Source organism: Telmatherina bonti (genome assembly GCF_933228915.1).
Source record: "Telmatherina bonti genome assembly, chromosome: 4".
Taxonomy (NCBI): domain Eukaryota; kingdom Metazoa; phylum Chordata; class Actinopteri; order Atheriniformes; family Telmatherinidae; genus Telmatherina; species Telmatherina bonti.
This window is the reverse complement of record NC_136622.1, coordinates 30,519,432-30,541,607: the sequence shown is the minus strand read 5'-3', so window position 1 is coordinate 30,541,607 and position 22,176 is coordinate 30,519,432. Positions and strand designations below refer to the sequence as shown.

At 38.7% G+C, this 22,176-nt stretch overlaps 3 protein-coding genes across 3 annotated transcripts in view; 1 reads left to right on the top strand and 2 right to left on the bottom strand.

Annotated features, from left to right (window-relative positions):
• The window catches only part of LOC306755507 (microphthalmia-associated transcription factor-like), a 34,172-nt gene extending 29,828 nt beyond the window's left edge, over positions 1 to 4,344 (top strand). The window contains 1 exon segment of the mRNA XM_079239912.1: positions 444 to 4,344. Within this exon segment, the coding sequence (XP_079096038.1) occupies positions 444 to 839 (396 nt within the window). The 3' untranslated portion in view covers positions 840 to 4,344.
• A 795-nt stretch (positions 4,345 to 5,139) lies between these two features.
• Positions 5,140 to 7,908, bottom strand: LOC306754539 (2-epi-5-epi-valiolone synthase-like; the record flags this gene model as incomplete). Its single annotated transcript, XM_079238557.1, has 5 exons — positions 5,140 to 5,228; positions 5,345 to 5,597; positions 5,851 to 6,090; positions 6,647 to 7,277; positions 7,784 to 7,908. The coding sequence occupies 5 exons, from the start codon at positions 7,906 to 7,908 to the stop codon at positions 5,140 to 5,142; spliced, it is 1,338 nt and encodes a 445-aa protein (XP_079094683.1).
• A 2,601-nt stretch (positions 7,909 to 10,509) lies between these two features.
• On the bottom strand, positions 10,510 to 21,406 carry LOC306754641 (forkhead box protein P1-like). The gene is made up of 17 exons (XM_079238667.1): positions 21,324 to 21,406; positions 19,012 to 19,152; positions 18,294 to 18,326; positions 15,583 to 15,720; positions 15,407 to 15,496; positions 14,992 to 15,112; positions 13,902 to 14,004; positions 13,698 to 13,805; positions 13,519 to 13,606; positions 13,126 to 13,203; positions 12,811 to 13,003; positions 12,531 to 12,607; positions 12,296 to 12,397; positions 11,853 to 11,980; positions 11,156 to 11,210; positions 10,854 to 11,020; positions 10,510 to 10,752 (listed from the first exon to the last, which is right to left on the bottom strand). Exons 2-17 carry the CDS (start codon positions 19,135 to 19,137, stop codon positions 10,590 to 10,592), a joined length of 1,770 nt encoding a protein of 589 aa, XP_079094793.1. The 5' UTR covers positions 19,138 to 19,152; positions 21,324 to 21,406; the 3' UTR covers positions 10,510 to 10,589.
• Positions 21,407 to 22,176: the final 770 nt, after the last annotated feature.

The window sequence follows — 22,176 nt, the reverse complement described above, 5'->3', positions numbered from 1 at the left end:
GCTCAGATTCAGTGGTGGAAGGTGTAAACGTTGCCTGCACTGCAAAGCACACCCAAAATAGCTTGACAAACTGACCTTTCAGATCTTCTGATGCAGATGTACTAAATGTGATGTGACATGGTTGGTTTGGATGTTTTGGTAGATTTGCAGTGGAAACAGTGGCTGTTGTTAATAACTGCCAACAGCAGCCAAAACCTCACAGCTGCAGCTGTTGCTAATCCAATTTTGAGTTTATGTAGGACATGAAGCCTGTGTGTAATTACAGTGAGTAATCAGGGGCAGCAATTAGATAAGAGAAGAGGGGGTGAGGGCCAAGTGGTCCATTTCTGGACTTTTAAGGGGAACTTCTGGATCAGAAGTCCAGGAGGGAATGATTGACAGACATTATAATAATAAACCGCCTCACTTTTTGATGTGTGTGTTTTTATGTACATGGCTTGTAGGAATTAGAGATGCAGGCTCGAGCTCACGGCCTTGCCATCACATCTTCAGCACTCTGCTCTGCTGAACTGGGAGCGAGGACCATCAAACAGGAGCCGGCGCTGGAGGACTGTCACCAAGACCTGTACACACTCCATCACCACCACCAACACCACGCCGCCTGCACTCCTGAGCAGCCCAGCGTACTGGAGCTAAACGAAGGCCACTCCAACTTCCCCGACGGCCACTACAGCGTTCACAGCAAAGCGGGCTCCAAACTCAACGACATCCTCATGGAAGACACCTTATCACCGGTCAGGGGGGGGGACCCTTTGCTCTCGTCCGTCTCCCCAGACGCCTCAAAGGACAGCAGTCGCAAGAGCAGTGTCAGCATGGATGAGAATGATCAGGGCTGTTAGCACACTCTGGTGGAAGACGCCTTTGCCTGCATCTTCACCCTCCTCCATCCTGCACCGTGGTGTTGAACACACTCACTTTTCTTCTCTTCTGTGTGTCTTTCTTTCTACCCGCCTGTGTTTACATGTGTTGTACACCTCTGCCACCCCCCCTTTTTTTTTCTATTGTTTGTGTCTTTTGAGCCCTCAACCTTGATTTCAAGGATTGATTTTTAAAGTGCTTGCTTTAATCAAAACTTTGATGACAATGATTTACAAAGATAGAAGTTTTTTATATTTAAAAAAAAAAAATGCATTTATCTTTGGATAGAAACTAGATTATGTGTTTTTCTACTGATTCCAAAGAATCTTGGGAAATGATAAATCATGGTCAGATGTGTAGATATTTTGTGGTGAGATGAACACTGCTTTTTAAATCACTAGCAATAATAGAAGAAAAAAAATATTTATTACTTTAGTGCTTTACACTCTTTGTGTCTTAGATTAAACTTGAATGTGCCAATGCCTTATCAAGACGTGTATCTATTGTTGTCGTGTTGCTATGCACATGTTTTGGCTGTTAGCTGAATCTCTCAGTCTTCCAGTTGAAATTTCCTTGCTTGACAAATATTAATCATTTGTAGATTTAAACTTATTTATGTATCTATGCATACAGGACTTTTTGTACACATTCCCCATTAAATTTAATTTATAATGAGAAAAGAACATCTGCATCACCCTCAAGATGATTAAATGCACAAAGTTGTCACTTGCAAGGATGATTTTAGGTTTTATTTTATTCAGTGTTGTGGTGAAAAACAACCCAATCACAAGGCGAAGGTGAAGTTTCACTTCGCTCCTTTAATGACAAGGATCGGCTTGATCCGAAATGCATTCCTGACTCCCAAAATAACTGAAATGTGTCAAAAATAAAAGAAAGTCTCAAAATGCATTTTTTTAAAAAGGCTACGTGAAGAGACTGATGGCTTTGGTCGTTGGTACATGATTCTATAAATAATTTTTACTTTAACATACAAATGTAAGAAAAGTAAATCAATTTTTTTTTTTTTTATCAGAAAAACAAAGCTGGTCAAATTATTCAACACAGTAAAAAACAAAATACCATTTTTTTTTCTTTTCATTTCTTTTCTTTTGGACTGTTCACCCATTTCTCTAAATTATTATTTTTGTACCACTTCAGTAACATTTCACATTCAGGGTGTTCGTGTTTCCATTATGTGAAATTTACAATGCAGAGGAGTATAAGGAGACTGCTTCTGGATTTTGTATGAAATGCATGACATTGTCAAAACACTGGAATGACCTCTGTAAACTGAAATGTGGTTTTGTTTTGTCTTTTTATTTTATCGAAGCATAATTGAAATGTTGTATTTGGCTCGTGAAATGCACACATAATAATTTACAAAACTGTAGATTCTTTGGGGTACAAGGTTACCGTACATTTTTTGCAGTTTGCTTGCATCTGGAGTAAAATGCTTATTAATAACTATCTGCCATTAAACCTGAAACCCCAGGATTGAGCACAGCTTTAATGTTGTCACATATGCAACGGCTAAAGTTGTGCCTGTAAAGCCACATCATGTCTTGAAATGGTGATTGTTTTTCTGGAGTAGTATGGAATGGTGTCAAAGTAATTACCTTTTCATTTAAGTGCCTTAGAGTTGCTGTTGTTATCCTTGTGATGTACAAGGAATGATGCAGTATTTTATTGACATTAATGGTGTTTGGTGCTTCATAGATTTACGAGGTGCTGAGATCCGGCTGTTCTCAGCAAACTTTGTCTGCATGAGATAGTGTTAAAGTTTAAATCTCTGAAAATTTAAAAAAAACAACACAAGAAAAGTGTTTGGGTTTTCTTTTTTTGCTTCTTTTTGTAGTGGAATCCCAAAATGTTCAATATTAAATGAGACTGTTATCAAAATATAATAGATTAGATTTCCAGATTTGGATTTCATCCAGGGAGCCCTAAAGTGATTTAAAAAAAAAAAAAAAAAAAAAAAAAAGGTCAAAAACAGTTAAAAAAGGACTTTTTCATAATTTTGATGCCTTTTCTTTGGCTTCTACCAGATAGTCAACATTTCTTGTAAAGACTAACTTTATGGTTGGTTAACTAACATCTCATTTACCATTATAAGCATTGTGGCATGCTAGCTTTAGCAATTAGCCTAAAAGATTTAGGTCTGAGCTTTGAGGCTAACTGCCACAGCTAGCAGCGAACTAAAGCCTTAGATTAAATTTGTAGCATTACTTTGTTCAGTTCCCACAAATGATCATCTGTTAGCTGCAACTTTGTGGCAGTACAAGAAAATATATGGCTCAGTCTGAGCTGTGATAATTGTGTTTCTGTTTTGGTGCTTTAGCTTTGCTCTGCTGTCGAAAAATCAGTCCAAAGTAGGGACGGATATGCTTAGTGATGCAGTGAAACTAGTTTTTTAAAGATAATTGGTGGATCTGTTGTATCTGTTTGTTTGGTTTTTTTAGTGCTTTGTTTAGAAATCTATATTTTTCTTTCCCCTCCCCCTAGCTTGAGATACACAGTACCAGTTAAAAGTTTGGACAAACTTGGATTTAATGGTAAAATGTGTTCAAATTTTGGACTGGTAGTGTATCTATCTACCTGTTAGCATTCAAGACAATGTGTAGCTGCTTTTAGTGTTGTTCATTGTTTTAATGTAGTTACCTCCATGATGGCATTAACTATAGAGAAAGTATCATAGCACCTGTGTGCAGCCTGATCGGCCAATGTAGCCACTGGCTTATAGTCATGTTTTATTTAGTTTTTGTTTGTTTTATTTTGTTTTGCTTTATCACTATATATCTATTTAGTACTGAACACTTTGGAATTCCATCTGTTGTAGCAATGAACTTCAAATAATCTCATCCCAAAGTTTTAATGAGCATTTTGTATCCTTCTTAGATTTAGTGTGAATATTGTTCACAGTTATAACTTCCAAATGTGTACCAAAATGAAGTCTTAAAGCTGTAGAAGAATATCCAGCATTACAGTGTGAACTGCTTATTTATGGTGTGTCCTCGTCACCGTTAAAAGCAATATGAAGCATGTGTTTCACTGAAATATGGAGAAATTTGAGAAAAGTAGAACAAAAACTGCTTTCTCAAGCTTTCATCCTCCATCTCACAGAGTTACAGTTAATGGGACGAACTCTGACTACTGATTAGACCCGTGCTATGCAGCTGAAAACCTATGAAAAAGCAGATAAGTGAACCTTTATTCACTACAGATGGTGCCAACCACTCCCAGAACTGAGCCTTAATAAAGCTCAAAGCTAGAACAAGTGAGCCCTGAAATATGACTGTTGTGGCAACGTAAAGCAGCCACTACTGTAGTTACAGCACACTATTGGTAAACCACTAATGGAGAATCGTGTTAACCAAGTTTTCAACCTTGCCTGCCAATTCTCATGCCTGTGGTCCTTACAATGTTCTTCTGCAACTGTTGCTGTTGTTCTCACAGTTTATACAAGATGAATGTAGTAATAGTTAATGTACCAGCTGTTTTCAGATTAGTGAAGTCAAACTCATTGGTACTTAATGTTGAAGCTATCTCCTTAAAGATATTAAAAGATTTATTTGAACTTCGTTAGAGGTTGTGTTTTGTTTACCAGGAACATCTTTTATAAGTCCTTATAGCTATACCTTTATTTATGTCTCCACACACTCACATACATGCCCAAAATGAGCTTCTCTAGTAGAGATAAGAGATAAAATCAAATTAGGATTTTTTTATATCGCATTTGCAGTAACTTTACTGTTTATGGGTTAAAAACGTCGAAATAGTTTTAAAAAAAACCGAGGTGATAAATGCATAGATTTAATTCTTCATTGCTGCTTTAATTTTGACTGTCCTGGTCAAAAAAAAAAAGCCCAAATTTATTTGACAAATTAGGCGATATATGTTTTTTCCCAAACATCTGGTGATGCCCTGAAATGATCTTGCAACCCCTACCCCTTTTTTTGAGAACCATTGCTCTACACATATTACACATAAATAGTACCTTAAATGTTAAACATATTGGACACATTACAACCAGTAATATGCATCAAGGAAGAATGCCGGATCTGAATTAACACTGAGACAAGGAAGTTGTTATAATACTACATTTACATCTGGGCTTTCTGGATATTTCTTTTGAATATGCTATTCTCTGGATGTCAGCAGGAGGAGTTGTCAATAATACCCCATTATATTGGTGTTATAGACTATTAATTAAAGGAAAATATACCAGCTAAGAATGTTAAATAAGTTGTGATGTGTATTATTCACACATCTGTAATTTTTCCTTTATTTGTTCCCAGAAGAAGAAAGTTCATCTGTCCATTTTTGGTAAGCTTGGCAAAGGACATTATCTTCAATCATGTCATGGAAGATTTCTACAAAGATCAGAAACATGTTACTCAGCACATTTCTACCGATCTTGTTTATTGCGTATTAGCTGATATCAAATGTTTATTGACAGATAAATAGGTTGGATAGTGTGTTGTCTTACCTGCTTTGCCCAGTCCTGTGGGCAGAGGCATCCTCAGAGAGCCAGCCGAGTGTTTCAGACGCTCCTTAAGAGATTTCTGCACCAGGACCAGGGTGCAGTCCTGGTGCCACACAGGCAGCTCCAGACCCAACATGCACTGGATGATGCGGTCCTTCTCATCTGTTCTCAGAAGCCCCTTTTGGTGAGCCACGTAGGTCATGAAGGACATATCGATGTTGACCGCCTCTCCATGAAGCAGCGCTGGTAGAACTCTCTGTGCAGATAAAAACAGGTGATTTGTTGGGTTCTTCTTTGTTTTCTGTCATGAAATGTTATTTTTCCTTCACAGTCATTTTGTTTACTATTGTTTTGTGACACGCTTTGTTACATGAGAATTGTAGCTTCGTTTTCTGAAATCTCCTGTGATTTTAGTTTTATTGCTTTATTTCCCCCCTTTTTTTTTTGCTAATTAGATTGTGTTTTGACCATAAGGCCATCGAAAATGTCAATGGAAACTACTCTTTCACCATTTCTAACTCAGGGCTGATAAGGTGACCAAAATCCACGAGGCGGTCCAAGTCATCCTCCCAAAGATTAGGAGCCAGTTCCTCCAGCATGGTTTCTATAGCGATGCGGATGGATGCCGATGCACTGTCTTCCTGTTCACTACTCCTGCCTGTTGCACAACATTGAAGCTTGGTGTTCAGCAACTTTCGGCCATCGGCTTCCAGAAGCTGAAACAGACCTCGGTGCTTCATCAGGGCCATCTAAAATCATTCAAACATCAGTAGTTAGTGGGTCTCAAATAGTACAAAATACTTCAAATATTGTAAAAACTGCGTCATGTAATGGCAAACATGTACATGCATTGGGGTTGTTGTACTGTCCACAGACAATTTAGTCGTTTCCAAAGTTTTATCAGACAATCAGTTTCTTCACATTGCATTCATGTGTTTCCCCACAGTGGGGAGTGATGTGGAAGTTTTACTTATCATGCATGGTTGTTGAGGGACATTACAACTTGTAATAGCTTTTACTAAATTAGAAAAAACAGCTCCACCTGAGCCGGAAACTTCTTGCCAGATTTCCAACTCCCCTTGTCCTTTTCTTTTGTAGAGGTAAGATTCTTTTTTCAGGGATCAAGCCCTGGTGATTATTTAGTCCTCCAGTCAGTTTGGATGTCTGCTCCTTGCTTTCCAAACGGAAACTTCATGGAGAGACGAAGCACGGGCAAAGGATGAGGATAAATTTAGAGCAACCACCACATGCAAGATGTTAAGGGAAAAGCATTCTCTTGATCAATGATCATGCGTTTACAGGCACCTTCAGCATTTCTGCCAACCCATTAGAGATCTGTCGTTTGGGGAGAGTGTGGAAGAAGGAGCAATCCAAGAATGTCGCCACTGGTGGGACGTAACTGCCCAGCTTGTTTTTCCCACCAGCAAAGTTGACCCCTGTTTTTGCCCCCACACTGGCATCAACATACGACAGTAAAGTTGTCGGCACTCGAATGTATGGAGTCCTTCGGCGGTAGAGAGATGCCGCAAGACCGACCACATCCAGACAGACCCCACCTCCGATGGCAATGATGGGCTCAGAGCGCCTGTCAAGACCAAACACATGAACATCCTCCAGGATCTTTGTCACTAACTCCATGCACTTGTTCTCCTCAGTGGTGGGCAGAGGGAGAATCCTGTGCACGACTCCTCTGGCCTCGAAGTACTGGAAAACCTGGGAGCCATACAGCTCGTGTACAGTTTCATCGATGACAACAAAACGCTTCACTGGTTTGGAGTTACTTAAGGTGCCTTTCAGTTCTTCATCTCCTATGTGGCCCCAGAGGAGTGTGTCATTCCTGGGATCCAGTAGGTTTTTGCATTGAACAACTCTGTAGGTGAACACAACGGGGCTGACCACTGTCCAGGTAACTCCGTCTTCTGACTTGGTCTCACAGCTGAAAATAATTCACACAGAAACTTGATTTAGTGTGTGATTCAGAAACAGCTGTAAAGATGCTGCCAGTGACTGTTTTCATTTTATTCTCCTCTATTCTGCTACAAAACAGACTTTTCCTTTCTGAAAAGGAAAAGGCAAAAATAAAAAAAATCCAAGAACTGTTTGCTTGAACACGTCAGTTGATAAAACCCTCTTTATATAGTTCCTGCAGCACTGCTGCACGTTTCACATGGTGTCACCACAGCCTAAAATAGAACGGTATTTCACCTCCTGCTGTCCACTCTAATGCACATATACAGGAGTGTGTTTATGTACAGTGTGACAGGGACACAGAAAAAATGAAATACATTAAATCACAGGTCGGCGAGCTGATTTAATAATCATATGAAACATAAATAAACCTATTTATCAGATAAAGGAAATGTTGCTATGGTGACCTTTGTTTGCATGACAGTTTTAGAAAATAAACCTCACAATGATTCAGTGTCTTCGGCGCATACTTACACTGTGGCATCTGATAACTTTCCCTCCTGCACCTGGCACTGCTCCGTTTGTCGAATCCATGTTCCCTTCACTTGCACCAGATTATACTTAGTTTGAGGTGAACAGCAGGATCTGTTTGTATTCATGTTCCCAGAGCCAAAGCCTGCCAAATGTCTCCAACCGTCTGTGTCTTTGTGGACTGACTTACAGCAGGCCTGGGAAGTGAATGTGATTATGGTTCCACATACTGTACCCCCCCCCCCCCCCCCCCCTCCCCCCGCCCTCCAGTCCAGATGAAGGGACAGAAATGCATTTTAAAATAAACTCTAATAGTTGCTTCCTTACTGTAACCACAAATTATAACATTTCATATTGTTAAACATAAAACTGTTTTTCTTTCTGTATGAAAATGCAGCAGAAGAAAGATGAGAAAGATGCTTTTTTTTTATTTCTGTATGGTGTCAGAATGAAAGTAAAGCATGTGAGATTTTTCTGACTTGTAGCCATGAATCAGTGCCAACTTTTAGCTGTAACTTTAATGATCACGTCGGCAGTTTCAAGGCTTTTTTAGTGTACAAAAGTATCCTGCTGCTAGTGTTAAATATCACAGCTGGTAATAAGCAGGTGTGAATGGTGGAAAGAAAAATGCCGGCCCTTCTTCAACTCATCAGATGTTATCATGCAGGGAATCGCTGGAGCTGGATACAGTGTTAAACTTTCATATGCTTTATATCTGACAACTCTTAGTCGTTGCAACCTGATGACTGGCTTGCCTTGTATTTTCTTGATAGATAAAAGTCTTAACTGGGTTGGCCAGGTGTCCATTGACATGCTGACTTTTTAAAAAGTTAAAAGGATGCTGAGGAAAATAGAAATAATTGCGAATGTTTTTTTTTCCAGATTGCTGAACCTAATTCCACCTTCTTTGGTGACTCGGACTTTCCACTAGGCTCATTTTGTGCCCAATGTTACTGACCTGTTAGAAATTAACCTGATTGGTCATGATATGGTTTTATCCATAACTACTTTTTCAGTCTTTAAAAGTCTGTTGCTGAATTTATAAAAAAATATTCCTTCCAATTTCAGATTTCCAAAAATATCTTTTTTTTTTTTGTTCCATTGAGAATAAAATGTTGCTTTATGTGATTTGCATATGTTGCTTCCATTTTTATTCCAAGTGTCGACTTGAATCTTATGAGAGTTTAAGGTTTGCATGAGAAACTTCTGTGGATTATTGATGTGCAAGCTTTTATCTCGATCTAATTACGCAAATTAGATTCTGAAAAATGAAAAGGCATTAAATAGTCTTTGTACTCTGCATGCGCAACATCTAATTTACTATTTTAACTTAATCATTTTTCTCCTCTTCCAGGTAATTTTTTTTTATATTTATAGCAGTGTTGATTTAGCTTTAATGGACTTAGATTAATTTTAACAAACTAACATCATGCACATGTTCCCCTAAGTTCTTTATGATGGCGATCATTTGATGGAGGAATTCAAGTTAATATACAGCGCAGTGAAACAAAACACACAAAGCATTTTAAGTTGTGGCGCTCTGAAAGCCTGCAGAACAGCACAAAAAAAAAAGCTTTGGCAGTTCCTCTTAATGTCACACAAGCACAAATAACTTCTGCCTTTAAATAAATGATGAAAAATACTTTTAAATGATCTATTTGTATCAGTTCTGCAACAATAATTCATCTTGTATCAACATGTGCAGTCCCTCCCAAATATATTCCATTTCTTTGCACACCCTCTTTGCAAGCAAACACCACATGTATCAGGATGCACAGCTACAAATCTGTAACAACATCCTGTGGGAGGAACTATTTGATCACCTCTAACTAAGCCACTAATCAAACTTGTGAGTTGGACAAGTAATGACATATATTATCTGGGGTCAACCAGCATTTCTTTGTAAACAACATCTGCAGCCAGCATGCAGCTGCACCACATTAAACTGCGACAAATACGTTACTAAAGTGGAACGTTTCCTGCCCTGAGCAGTCGCTGTTTGTCTCTAGTTTGCATGACAGACTCACCTGTTGACAGATTAGTGTTAGCAGGACAAAATTTCCACTGCAGCCTCGATGAAGCCAACCTATTAATAACTATAAAAGCCACATTAAAGACGCAAACATCATGTCACATAGATCATGAGGAATTTAATATTCATAGAGATGCATTGGTTTACAATAACAATAGATCTATAATATCTACTCTTACAAGCTCAGGTAGAGCAAAACTCAGCAATGTTCATGGAAGATGTGAAAAAGACCAACAGGTATAAAGAAGCTGTGTTCTTCCGATCAACTTATTGATTATACCTTAAATACAAATATATCAGATCACATTGGCAGTGAACATTATCATTTTTTTAAGCAACATTTTTACTTTAATTGTCTACAAAGTTTTAATTATATATTATGACTACTTCAAAATAAAATCAGGTAGTGTGGCCCCGGCACAGCACGAAACTGCTATGGAGAGTGGAAACGTTCATTGTGAAGTGCTAACTATCAGTGTTCCCTTTCCTTTGGCTTCTCTGCTCGTCACGGTCTTTTTCTTTTAGAGATACAAAATAAGAAAAATCACAAACAGTTTCACAAATGTGTTTTAGTGATCTCATTCAGCTGTACAAAACAAAACAAATAAAAAGGCTGATTAATAAACCAAAAAAAGTAATGCTGGAAAATATCAAAAGAAAAAAAAAATCCAAGTACAGAGTGTTTGGTTACGTAGATGATGCCTTTTTTTTTTGGAATACAAAGTCACACAGGCTGTGAGCGAGTCGGCCTCGCGGTAGAAAACATGGACCTCATCGTCAGAGAGAAGGCACGCGATCGAGATGAAGGTTGGACCTCTGTGGGCTTCCATGGTCTTCATCTTGGTTCAGCTCTGGGCTGTGGCCCTGCTCGTCTGTGCTCTCTGGAGATTCATAGGGATAGTTTTCACAGATCTCCTCGTCCTCCTGCTCTTCTTTAATACTGGTGATAAAGACGCACAGGAAGAAAAGAAAAAGAGGATGACATTAGGTACCAGCACGGTAAAATAAATGAAAGATGGGGTGAAGGTAAGGATGGCTTACAAAGCTTGTGGGGGGGACTGAGTTGCACTGCTGTCGCTTTGGTATCCAGATCCATTACCCAGAGCTCCGTTCATCTGCTCCTGGAGAACATGAGGCAAGGAGTGCAGTGGGATGCTGCCCAGAGAGGCTGGGTTGTAGAGAGAGCTGCTGCAGTCCATATCGCCGCCCTGGGTTGGTAGACAAGTCAGCAAGTTAGTAAGTATGAAAACATTACTGCTGTGTCAAACACAGCTAATCATTCAGCTTCGCCTCCCAACAACAAAAACATGAAAAAAATAAGCTTGAAAGTACATTTGTCTAACCTGAAGTGCAGACCCGGCTAAACTCTGGCGGTTCTGAGAGTTCTTCAACAGGTATCTGTCAGAAGACAAATACAGCAAGTTTAACTTTGTTCATCTACAAGTGCAACCAGACAGAAGTCATACATCTGTGGTTCCATTAAAAAAACAAATCTGCTTTCTAAAAATGTCAGAAGGATTTGTCTGATAAATACACAAACAGTTTGAGCCAACCTCCCAGTTTAATCCCAGATCCCAGTTTTTCAAGGGCAATAGCTTACTTTGTGTACACGTTGTGTACAAGTTGTATGTCATGTACAGGTTCGGTTTTTGTATGTTCCCATTTGGCAGAAATTTACCAGCGACCCTTCCAGTACCTGCACTGATCTGATCGCTAGTCGTTTATTATTTAACCTCTTCATTCCCAGCAGATCACTGTCGATCCAGTAATACACTTATATCATCATCTGGTGGTAATGAACAGGTTAATGATGTCTACATGTCCTCCTTTCGTCCTGAAATCCTTGGCACAAACATGCCCTGTGTTCCTTATCGTAACTGCAAACTCCCAGCCTATGAAAGCGTGACATTTGTTTACAGTAAATATTCTGCATACTTGTGAGGTACAGCTACAAGGTCAAGCCACTTGATGTCAGGCATCTGTCTTCCAGAAACATTTTAAACACAAAGAGATCTGCTTTACTGTGCAAAGTGTGCATACCCGTTCCCAGCCGCCTTCTGAGGCCTCCTTCTGTGAAACTCTATCTCGTCTACGGTCCACACAGCTCCCTTCACATTCTCCAGACGCACAAAGCATTTATGCAGACTCAGATTGTGTCTGACGGCATTCTGCAACGTTCAACAAAGAATACATCTTACATCCATACAGATCAACTTATGACGTAGGTTACAGTAAATGTTTGCGTGTTGTGTCAGATAAAAACACGGAAACGTGTCGTTTTATTGTGCAGTATTAATTAAAGCAGACTGTGTTTGTCTCCTGCTGTGACTTAGATGAGGATCAGAAAACATTTGATGTGAAATTAATGTAGAAAACCAAGTAAACCAATAGTTTCACATGCTGCTTCTTTCAACTGCATGTAGTTAACTTGGATGTATGATCATGTTAAGATGCTTTTCCCATGTTTCTGATCTTCTTCTTACCTTCCAAGTTGCTGCATTACGTCTGAAATAAGCAAAGTTTCTTGTGAACCAGTTGTAGATTTCATTTAATGTCAGCTGACTGCGAGGTGATTCAAATATAGCCTGAAAGAGATAACGTGCGTAAGAAAACAAAGAACTTACTGCTCTGATTCCTGTTGATACACAAAGAAAAACTCTAAATGGATGTTTGTTGTATTTTTAACACTATCATGACAGTAAAGTAGATGTAAAGTACCTGTCTTATGAGAGAGGCGTATGTGAATGGAGGTCTGACTTCTGTGCTCAAGTAGAACTCCTTATTGTCAATTATGTCTGTGGAAAAACAAAACATCTGCATTTCACAAAGAGCAAATGAAATATTTACATCTCTTAAAAAGAACAAAAAAAAGCTTCAATCATCATACAAGTAGGTTTTTATAAAAACTTTGACCTGTTTTCTTTGTTTCTCTGAAATAAATGTTTATCTTAGCAGACATTTTTTTTGTTGTAGATGTTATTCATGATGTCGGTGGTACCTTGGCTCACAGAGCGGCTATATCGTCTCCGTACGGGGGTCCCAGTAAACATGCTATTAGGAGTGAGGACCGAGGGGCACTCAGAGGGTGGTGTGAGGGGTGTGGATGGTGCTGTGGCAGTCTGTGAAAGGCTCATTGGAGGAGGACCTTTTGACAATGTTGCCTGGGAGAAGGAATTAGATACCAGATTTACCTGGGAACAACAGTGGAAAAAAAAGCAGAACAAAAAAAGAGAAATTCGGCAAAATGTCAGAGTAGCTGAGAGCAAAACAATGATTCATTTGAGTGAAGGAAACTATTGTGGCAGGTACTTACAGGCTGTGCTGCAGGTTTGGGTTCAGAGGACTTCAGATGAGCCATCATAGCTTGCAGCCGCTCTTTATCTTTCTTCAGCTGTTGTTAGACGGAAGATCAAAATAGAAATTCAGGGTGGTAAATTTACTATATGTGTGACATGACACTGTCAGGCATCCTGAGTAGTGTAATTATCTGAAGACAACACTTCCCTTCTCTAGCCTGGTGTGAAGAAACATCCAAACTGCAAACATTTACGCATTTTCAGTGAGAGGGCTTGCTTCAACACTCTGAGTGATGCCATATTCGTCTAACAAACTGGCTTTTAATACATCTAACATGCGGCGTCCTTTTGACTGTGAAATTTGAACAACAACAAAACATTGAAAAGCACAAGATGGAAGAAAAACACACCTGGAGTTCCAGCTGCTGAACCACCTGCATCTGGACACGACACTGCGCGGTGCTCTTGTCATCAAGTGTGTGTTCACTGTTCAAATGTCTGCAAAGAACAACAGAAGGATTAGATCCTCAGCAACATCGCTGGATGCACTGACAGATTTGTGGATTTTCAGATGAACCTCATTACTCACTTAATAAATGCCTGAAAGTCTCCAAAAACAGTTTCACAGCCAGGCCATTTACACATGCCATTTCCATACAGAGGATGGCTATTCGGTGTGTTTTCATCCACGGACCCACTGGAAAAACAAATAAACAAACAACAAACAGCAACAGTTAATAAATAAAGGATCTGAAGAATATTAAATTAAAACAGATTCAGATGGACATCTGACCTTTCTTTCCTCTTCAGAAGAGTTTGAGGACCATTGATGGTGGACTGCTGACCGGATGCTTCCCAGCTGTCTCCACCAGAGAGGATGCTGCCATTCTCACAACCTGAAAGTACACACAGAAACACACAGAAACACACACACACGGTCAAAACAGTGAGATACTACTTCATTTGCACGAGCCAATTTGCTTTGTCAGTCAAATTAGCTGGGGAAGACCAGATTAAATTTGGTCTTGTAAATGATAAACAAAGTCAGATAAAAAAAAAAATCTGCCATTAGACAATTTTATGAGCTTTATAACTGTGTATCCTGGAGACAAAGACAAGGTCAAAGTGCCTCAAGCTTAGAGGGAAAACCCCATTAAAAACAGGGAGGAAAAATAAAATGAATGCATTAAAATGGTTTTAATAAATGCAGATTTGAAGCCCAAAGTCCAAGGGTACAAAAGAAATGGTACAATAAGATCAATTTTGACAACTTGGAATTAAGTGCATAATGATCTTCAAGAAATAGGAAAATAAGTTTGGTATGTTTATGCAAAGTTTGTGGATAAAAAGTTTATTTCCTAAATGTTCTACAGTTAAAGCAAACTTCAGAAGCTGATCATCAGCAGAGTGCAGCATTTAGACTAAAACCTTTCATTGCCTTAGTCTCTGACAATGTCAATCACCTCCAGTTAAATTTTATATTCAACAAGGTCCCAGTTTAAAGATCCAAGATGTGTTTGTTACCATTTAAGAAGAAGCATGTAGAAGTAGTTGTCAAAGTCCGACGGTTTTACAGCACTTTGTTATAATAAAGCAGCAGCGTATACTGCTGAGCAATAATCTGTCAAACATGTCAATTCTCTGCAGGACATGTTAGATTTCATTACAACACAACTTAATAATCTCATAAATAAAAGAAGAATTATGATCAATATTTGGAACCAAAGCAATCAGAAATGTACAAGGAAAGACTTGTACGCTGTGGCGCTAGTAAATGTCTAAGCAAAGACCAACCTCCAGCAGTGTATCCAACAGCTCTCTGTCTGAGCAGCTAAATACAACATGCAGTTTTAGTTGCAGATGTGGTCTGTGGCACAGCATACCTGGGGCTATAGTGGGGTTCGTGGGAAGCACAGAGAGCAGACCTTGCCTCTGTAGGTTGAGGAGATGTTGCTGCTGCACCTGCAGGAGCTGCTGCTGGATGGCAATCTGCTGCGCTGTCAGCTGCAAGAGTTGTATCAGTTGGGTAAATTCCTGAATCTGGTACGTTATAAGAATGTCATCCAAACATGAGAAAACACTGTGACTGGAAACAAAACTTTACTTTTTACTGCATTTATTGCAGTTTTTATTTTGAATAATCAAAACCTGCGCAGACGAGGTTTTGACCCGATCTTATCAAAACATTTCCCTCCGTGCTACTGACTCCATAATGCAGGTATTGATTCTTCTTGTTACATAATATATATTTCTGTAGAGACCGAGTATTCATGAGCAGATAAAAATAAAACAAGTTACCTCTTGACTAACAATTCCAGCATTCTTCTGTTGCAGCAACTGCATATTCAGCTGCTCTTGTTGATTCTTGAAGACTTCTTGAATTTGTTGCTGCAAACATGTTTATCAGATTGGAGTTAAGCAAATAAAGAGATCATATTTGATGTGGAACAAGACAAACACCTGACATGTATTACCTGGTGTAACATGAGTGCCTTCTGTTGCTGCAGCAGAGCTTGGAGCTGCTGAGGAGTGAGGACCGGCTGCTGTGATGTTTGCTGCAACTGCTTTGGAGCCTCTGCTGGTGGGGTCATCATTGACAATGACACTGGAACCTTTAGAAAAGATTAAACATAGGAAAATGGTTCAAATCTATAAACAGAAATAGAGTTTATAAAAATAAAAAAAAACCTGCCTGAGACAAGACACCCTGGAGGTAAAGTTTAATAGGAAAGGATTATACAATGCACAGTATGTAGGTTGTCTTGTGTGTGAACACTTTCTTTTAGCATCAGATCTAGCAGGACTGCATTTCTGTATCTGTGAATAGGCTGTACAAACAAAACAAACACAGCAAAACAACTTTAAGGCTTTCTTGGTTATATGCTGCATTTACATGCATTTATCTGGACCTTTCATCAGATCACATGCACAAGAAACACTTTACACATGTGTTTTTTACTGTGAGTGGTTGGATACAACCAGCATTACTTGCAGTGGTGTCACTTTACTCCAATATAATTAAATCCAAAGTTCAACAAAAACAGACATAAACAAGCTCAAAGGGTTTCTCGCTGCAGAACAGAAGCCCATTTGTGAAATCTAAACACACACACACACTCACAGGAAAATTGTGCAGTCTCTCACTGTAGTGTTTTGTGAGATTTACTGCTGGTCCAACCCTTCAGATTTAAAAGCAAGAAAAAGCATTTACAATGCAGTAATGCTGGGGAGGGAGGCAGATTAATTAGTCATATATGGGCCTTTTTATGTTGTAAACATATAAAAAAAAAAATTTTAAATGGTAAAGTGTAAATCAAAGACCAAAAGTACAAGGAGCCTCTGCAGGAGTCATATCCTATCAAAGCATGTCAACACAATTTCACTCAACGTTCCCTGCGACTGTAGTGATGCAAGTTCAGGGAGTGAACAGCATACAGACAGTAACTCAGCATGAAGCCAAAGACACATATACACAAAGTGTCAAATCGTCAAAACGTCTGCTTTATAGGGCTCAAAATTAACAACTGCGCTCTTCAATCTGCTATGACTGATATCCACCCGCAAACTGTCCGCCCAGATGTGTCACAGGTTATTTTTTAATAAATAGGGAGGTTTTTTTTTTAACTCCTCTTTTTTGCAACTATTCTATGACAAAACACTGGGTTTCCCAACTCACCTTTACTTGTTTATGAAGTAAATCATAACAGCAAAAACATAACTTTACCAAGTTCATAAATAATGAATTGGATATTTTAATTTTTATATCAATAAGTTTTTATTTGAGAAAAATCTTAAAACAAACAAATAAAAGCTAAATACATATTTTATAAGTCTATAAGACATGTTAAATTTTATTCTGTGTAAAACAGAAAGATGCATTAAATCTTCAGATATGAGGAAAACTACAAATGAAAGTAATTGTGGGATTGTAAACAAATACTTGAATAATTATTAAACTATTATAAATTTCTCAATTTGGTTCTGGTTCTATATTTTCAATCAACTAATTCTGTCAGCTAGTCTTAGCTGGTGTTGCTCCTGCATATCTAGCTCCTATTTAGAAATTATTCATGGCTACTGAAAGTATTAATCATTACTTTTTTGCTTTGGTTGTCAGTCTGGTAAACAGAGCTGAGTCTACAGCTACTTCAGCTTAAAAGAAAAAAAACAGCAGATGCACAAAAACAAAAACAGCCCTAGAAGGCTTAAGGGAATTATAGCTCCATCAAAACAACAACAACTGGGGCCACGAAAACAACAACAACAACATCTTCTGCTAGACGCGCAGCAATTAACCACACCCTTCCCCCTCAACTGTCAGCCTCACAGCTCAAGGGATGTTTACGGTAAACATAAACAGAGAAATCAAAATGGCACAGAGATATAAATAATGAATAAAAAGCACACAGGGCTTGTTTACGAAAACAGAACTTGAGATTCGTATTTTAATTAAGGTCTGAACCACAAACAAACATTTCTCTCCGAGGCAGAGTCTGTTTTGAGTTGGGTAAACAAACCAACACAGAATTTCACACAGGCTTTGGGCTAACAATAACAGTCGACTACCTCTGAGTTCGTCCTTTCTTATGAAACTCTGTGCTGCTGAATGACCACCAACGCAATGAAAACGGGTCTATCCCATAGAGAGAGCCAGTTGGCCCCTCTATTTTTCTGTGGACACCATCAACACAACAACAGCCTCTGCCTAATCCCTGTTGCTATGGCAGCCAGCAAGTCCAAACATCTTCTGTTGTTGTTATTGTTGAAAGTCATACCAGTGAGCAACTGAGTGTAAACACAGATCTGTTCCCGCAAGACTGGTCTTGTGAACTTTTGTGAAAAATGACTGACAGCGCATAGAAATGCTGAAAACTTGCAGGGAAGAACAAACAACACTCCTCCCTTACCAGAAATAATACTAACTAATATGTTGTTGTTGTAGCAGTGACTTATGAAAGAGTGGCTTGAACAAAAACACATGTACTTGGTGATAAAGCCAGACGATTTAGTGAAACGACATCTAAAAATATCAAATTACACAACCACAAAGACTTTGCAAACACTGACACATTCACATTTTAGGTAAGCACAGAGTTTAATTTAATAACCATAAAAAGAAAAGCCAGCAATTAAAAACAGCCCAGAACTATATTAACCCAGAACACAAAGAAAGTGTCAGACAAACCTGAGAGTCTCCATTGAAAGGTTTCTCTGGGCACTGAAAAAGATAAGTCCCGCTCAGCAACAATAAAAATCTACCGCTGCCTCCCTAACCCACATGAAGTGAGCGTAAACAAAACTAACAATATAACACTGACTGATCCCTCCACGCAGCAGGAGCTGTGCTCTCCCCTCCCCTGCTAAACCTCAACACCACATACCCCCCCAATCCCTCTGCTCCCCCTTCAGCATAAATATGAAGGATTGTGGTGATGAGAAACAGAGACAAGAAGAATGAAAGGAACAGGAGAACATTTACACGTTAAAGATAAAACCATGTCGCTCAAATTCTCCTATAGGAGTAAGCTGTGTGCACTGTGTCCCATATCATCATCTACCTGTGATGTGCAGGAATACCGAGAAGAAAGCATGTAGTACCAGTCCTACTATACTTGCTGTGCAGAAATTCAAACGTAGCAAACAATTTATTGAAAAGAAAGCCGCTGCATCTGCTGCACTGGAGACAAACTGCTTTATATGACAAGTATACAGTGTTAACACAGTTATGTTATTGCCATTTTTAGAAAAATTATCCTATAACAGAAGCCAAAATGCTCCTCTGCAGCAACTAAAAATAATTACACCTTAACCATTTGATCTATAATGAAATATTTGAAAATTACTTTTGTGCTTTAAGAATTTAACTGCGATGTGTTGAACAAACACAGCTGAAAAGGACTGACCCTGGGCACCTCTGGAGGAGGAGTCTGGCCACTCTTCAGTCGACTCTCATTCTCAGTATGATTTCTGTTCTCTGTCTGACTTGCTTGAATGGTGTGGCCTGCTGGTTCTGACCGAGACTCATGCATCTGGACTTCACTGACCTGCAATGAAGAAATGACTGTAAACAAAAGCAGCTGGATGAAGCAGTGCACTATAACAGATTTCAGGGAACGGAAATGCAGAGTACCGCTGCTCAGCTGCTTTCGACAAGGCTATTACTTCACAAGGTGATAAGATGTTCATACTTCTAAAAGGGTTTAACAGCATTCAATCATTTCTTATTTAAAAGCAACAGCGCTAAAAGTTGAGGACTTCACTGTTATAGCCCTACCCACTAATACAAACATGCTCCTCGATTAGAGAGAGAGGAAGATAGGTCTATTTGTTGAATAACCAAGTGCTGCCATGGCTACTGTAAACACAGGGGCCCTGGGTCTGTGTTTATGTGCAAACATATCTTCCTTCTGGAACAATTTACCATTAACCAGGTGGTGAGATAAATGACTGTGGCAGGTAGTACAATGCACAAGTAGGCTTTTATGTATACAACCTGGGAGTGTTTGAGTAAAAAGCTCCACAGCATAAACAAAAGTAAATAAAATGGGCAAACAAACAGCACAAGCAGATGGAAAACTACGCAGAAAGCTTGAAATAAAACAGGCTGCAAAGCTTTAAGTTAAGCTTTTAAGTCATATACTGAGATTAATCTGGTAATCAAATCAATCTGAAAGGCACGACTGAGAGTCAGTGTCAACTGTTAAGCCACATCTGATTAGACTGTATATACTGAGATAAAGGTATGGCCTCAGTGGTGCGAACAGGTAGCTAGACAGAAACAAATGAAGAAAATAGTAAAACATTTTGAAAAAATAAAAAGCTAAACTTAGAAATGACTAACGGAAGACTACTGAATTGCAAATTATGTCTAGCTGGAGTGTGTCACTTATAGACGAGACATAACTTTCATGGTTATAAATTCTTGCAACCTTAAACTAAAACCTATCTACAACAAACAGGCAGCTGTTGGTGAGGTCCCCTGTGTTTACTTTAGCTCTCAGGATCAGGATTAGTTTGGAAGACAAAGGGCAGAGTTTCCTGCAGACATTTTTTGCAGGGGTAGGAGGGTGAATTTGGTCTTAGGAGCCATGGGAAATTCTGTGCCAATTCCTTATCAGCTGCATTCTGCATACAATAAAACAAATGTTATTCAGTTGTGCTTTATCCAACCATTAGGCCGACTTTCTAGAAATGTGGATTTTTCCTCAAAGCTAAATACAACACGGTGAAAGCATTGCATTCTGCACAGTTTCTCATAGTTAATGTTATGTGTAAACATGCCGATATATGAAAAATTAATAATTCCCCCCACTGGAATGAAGCATTTTTATTTAATTAAAGCTGCTCTCATGATAAACAGACAACTTATATATTTTCATTATAAAACACCACATAAACATTCATTAAGTTCAGTAAAGGAAAGCTAAATCCAATTTTTCCTGCATGAGCTAAAACCATAAACTTATTAAGTACTAAACCATTTCTTGTTAGTCCATGTTGTATTGTAGGTTTTGGTAAAACTAATGACTTTCTCAGCATCGCTGTCGTGTTCAGCGCCTCCCAGCTCGAAAATAAATAACATGAAGGTAACTGTTGCAAATCAGTTAATAAATGTAAGATTTAACACGTAATAATGTATTTAATTCAGCTTCAGTTTGCAAGTTCGGTCCAATTCGGTTACGTGAGTTTATTTAGTCCCGAGTGGACTTAACAAGGCGGCGCACGGCCGACCGATCCTCCTGTAACCAACACCGAACCACGTACTTAAACTTATGAATGAACATTACTTGATATAACATTAATAATGTCCCGTTAATGGTATTATACATAAGAGGTTTCAACGGCTTATGAAATGAAGCCAGTCCGTTAACACAAACAACCGCAGTATGAGGTTTCTATTGAGGATATCAGCCATTAGCTTACATAAGAAACGTAACAATATTTTAATACTTCTAAAATGCTAGCTGTGCAGGCAATCTAGTTTCTTATATGTGTTAAGTTTAAGGATTTGTACTCATTTATCAGTTTTTGACCGATGTAGAGGGTGGCGTTCACGTTAGGAGCAGCTACAACAAAAGCTAGCAACAGTCCTGACGCTAGCTCACGGGAAACATTTTTCTCATTTCACCACCCAGTAATATCACAAGAAATGTCCTGTTAAAGTAAACATACAGTTAACAGGCGTCAATATAAGGTTAAATTAATGTCTACTCACCGAATTATGAACGAGTCGACAGTCTTTGACTCCGGGTGGTGTCAGAAGAAGATCCTTCGGTGATTTTGCCGTCCTCGGTAGCGAGCTAGCCACAAGTTGCTAACAGAGGGCGTGGCTTAGGTAAAAGTAAACAATGGTGACGTCAGCTGAACACGCGGACTGTTTTAGATCCTCTTTAATTTTGACGCATATTGCACCAGTAAAAACCGAAGCTTTCCGATTTTATTCTATTAATTTGTAAAGACAAAAAATACGTTCACTATCAGTATGCAAAATGTTGGGATATGAGATTCCACTTATGAACAAAATAAATAACTTCTTAATAGATCTTGAGAATAAATCTTTAGCCTTCTGTAAAGAGGGATGGAATACAATCTGATGCTAAGCTTGGGAAAACAGGGTCTTGAACTGAACAAATAATTGCAGCAAACACAAATACAGAAAGCAGTAACAAAATTCTGCAAAGAAAAAAGACAACAGCAACACAAGTATTTTAACAATGAGCACGTCAGAAGACAAAAGAAAAAAAAGTATTGGTGTCGTTCAACCATAAGCACCATCTATACCTGAACATCTTCAAACTGTTATTCACTAGTACAGGAAGTCAGAAAATTACTCTTCCACGAGCTATTTATTATTATTTTTTCTGTTTCTGAATGACTCCTGACAGGAATCTTCATGCAGAGGAGTCTTCTGAGTCCGATGCTATGACAGATGTATTTCAAACATCTGGTATTGAAAAATATTTAATCTTGTTTGATAATATGTGAAAATGTAGATTAATAACAGTTGGGTTTTTTTTTTTTATCTGCAAAATAAGGTACTTTTATTGTCCTACTGGCTTATCTGGCTG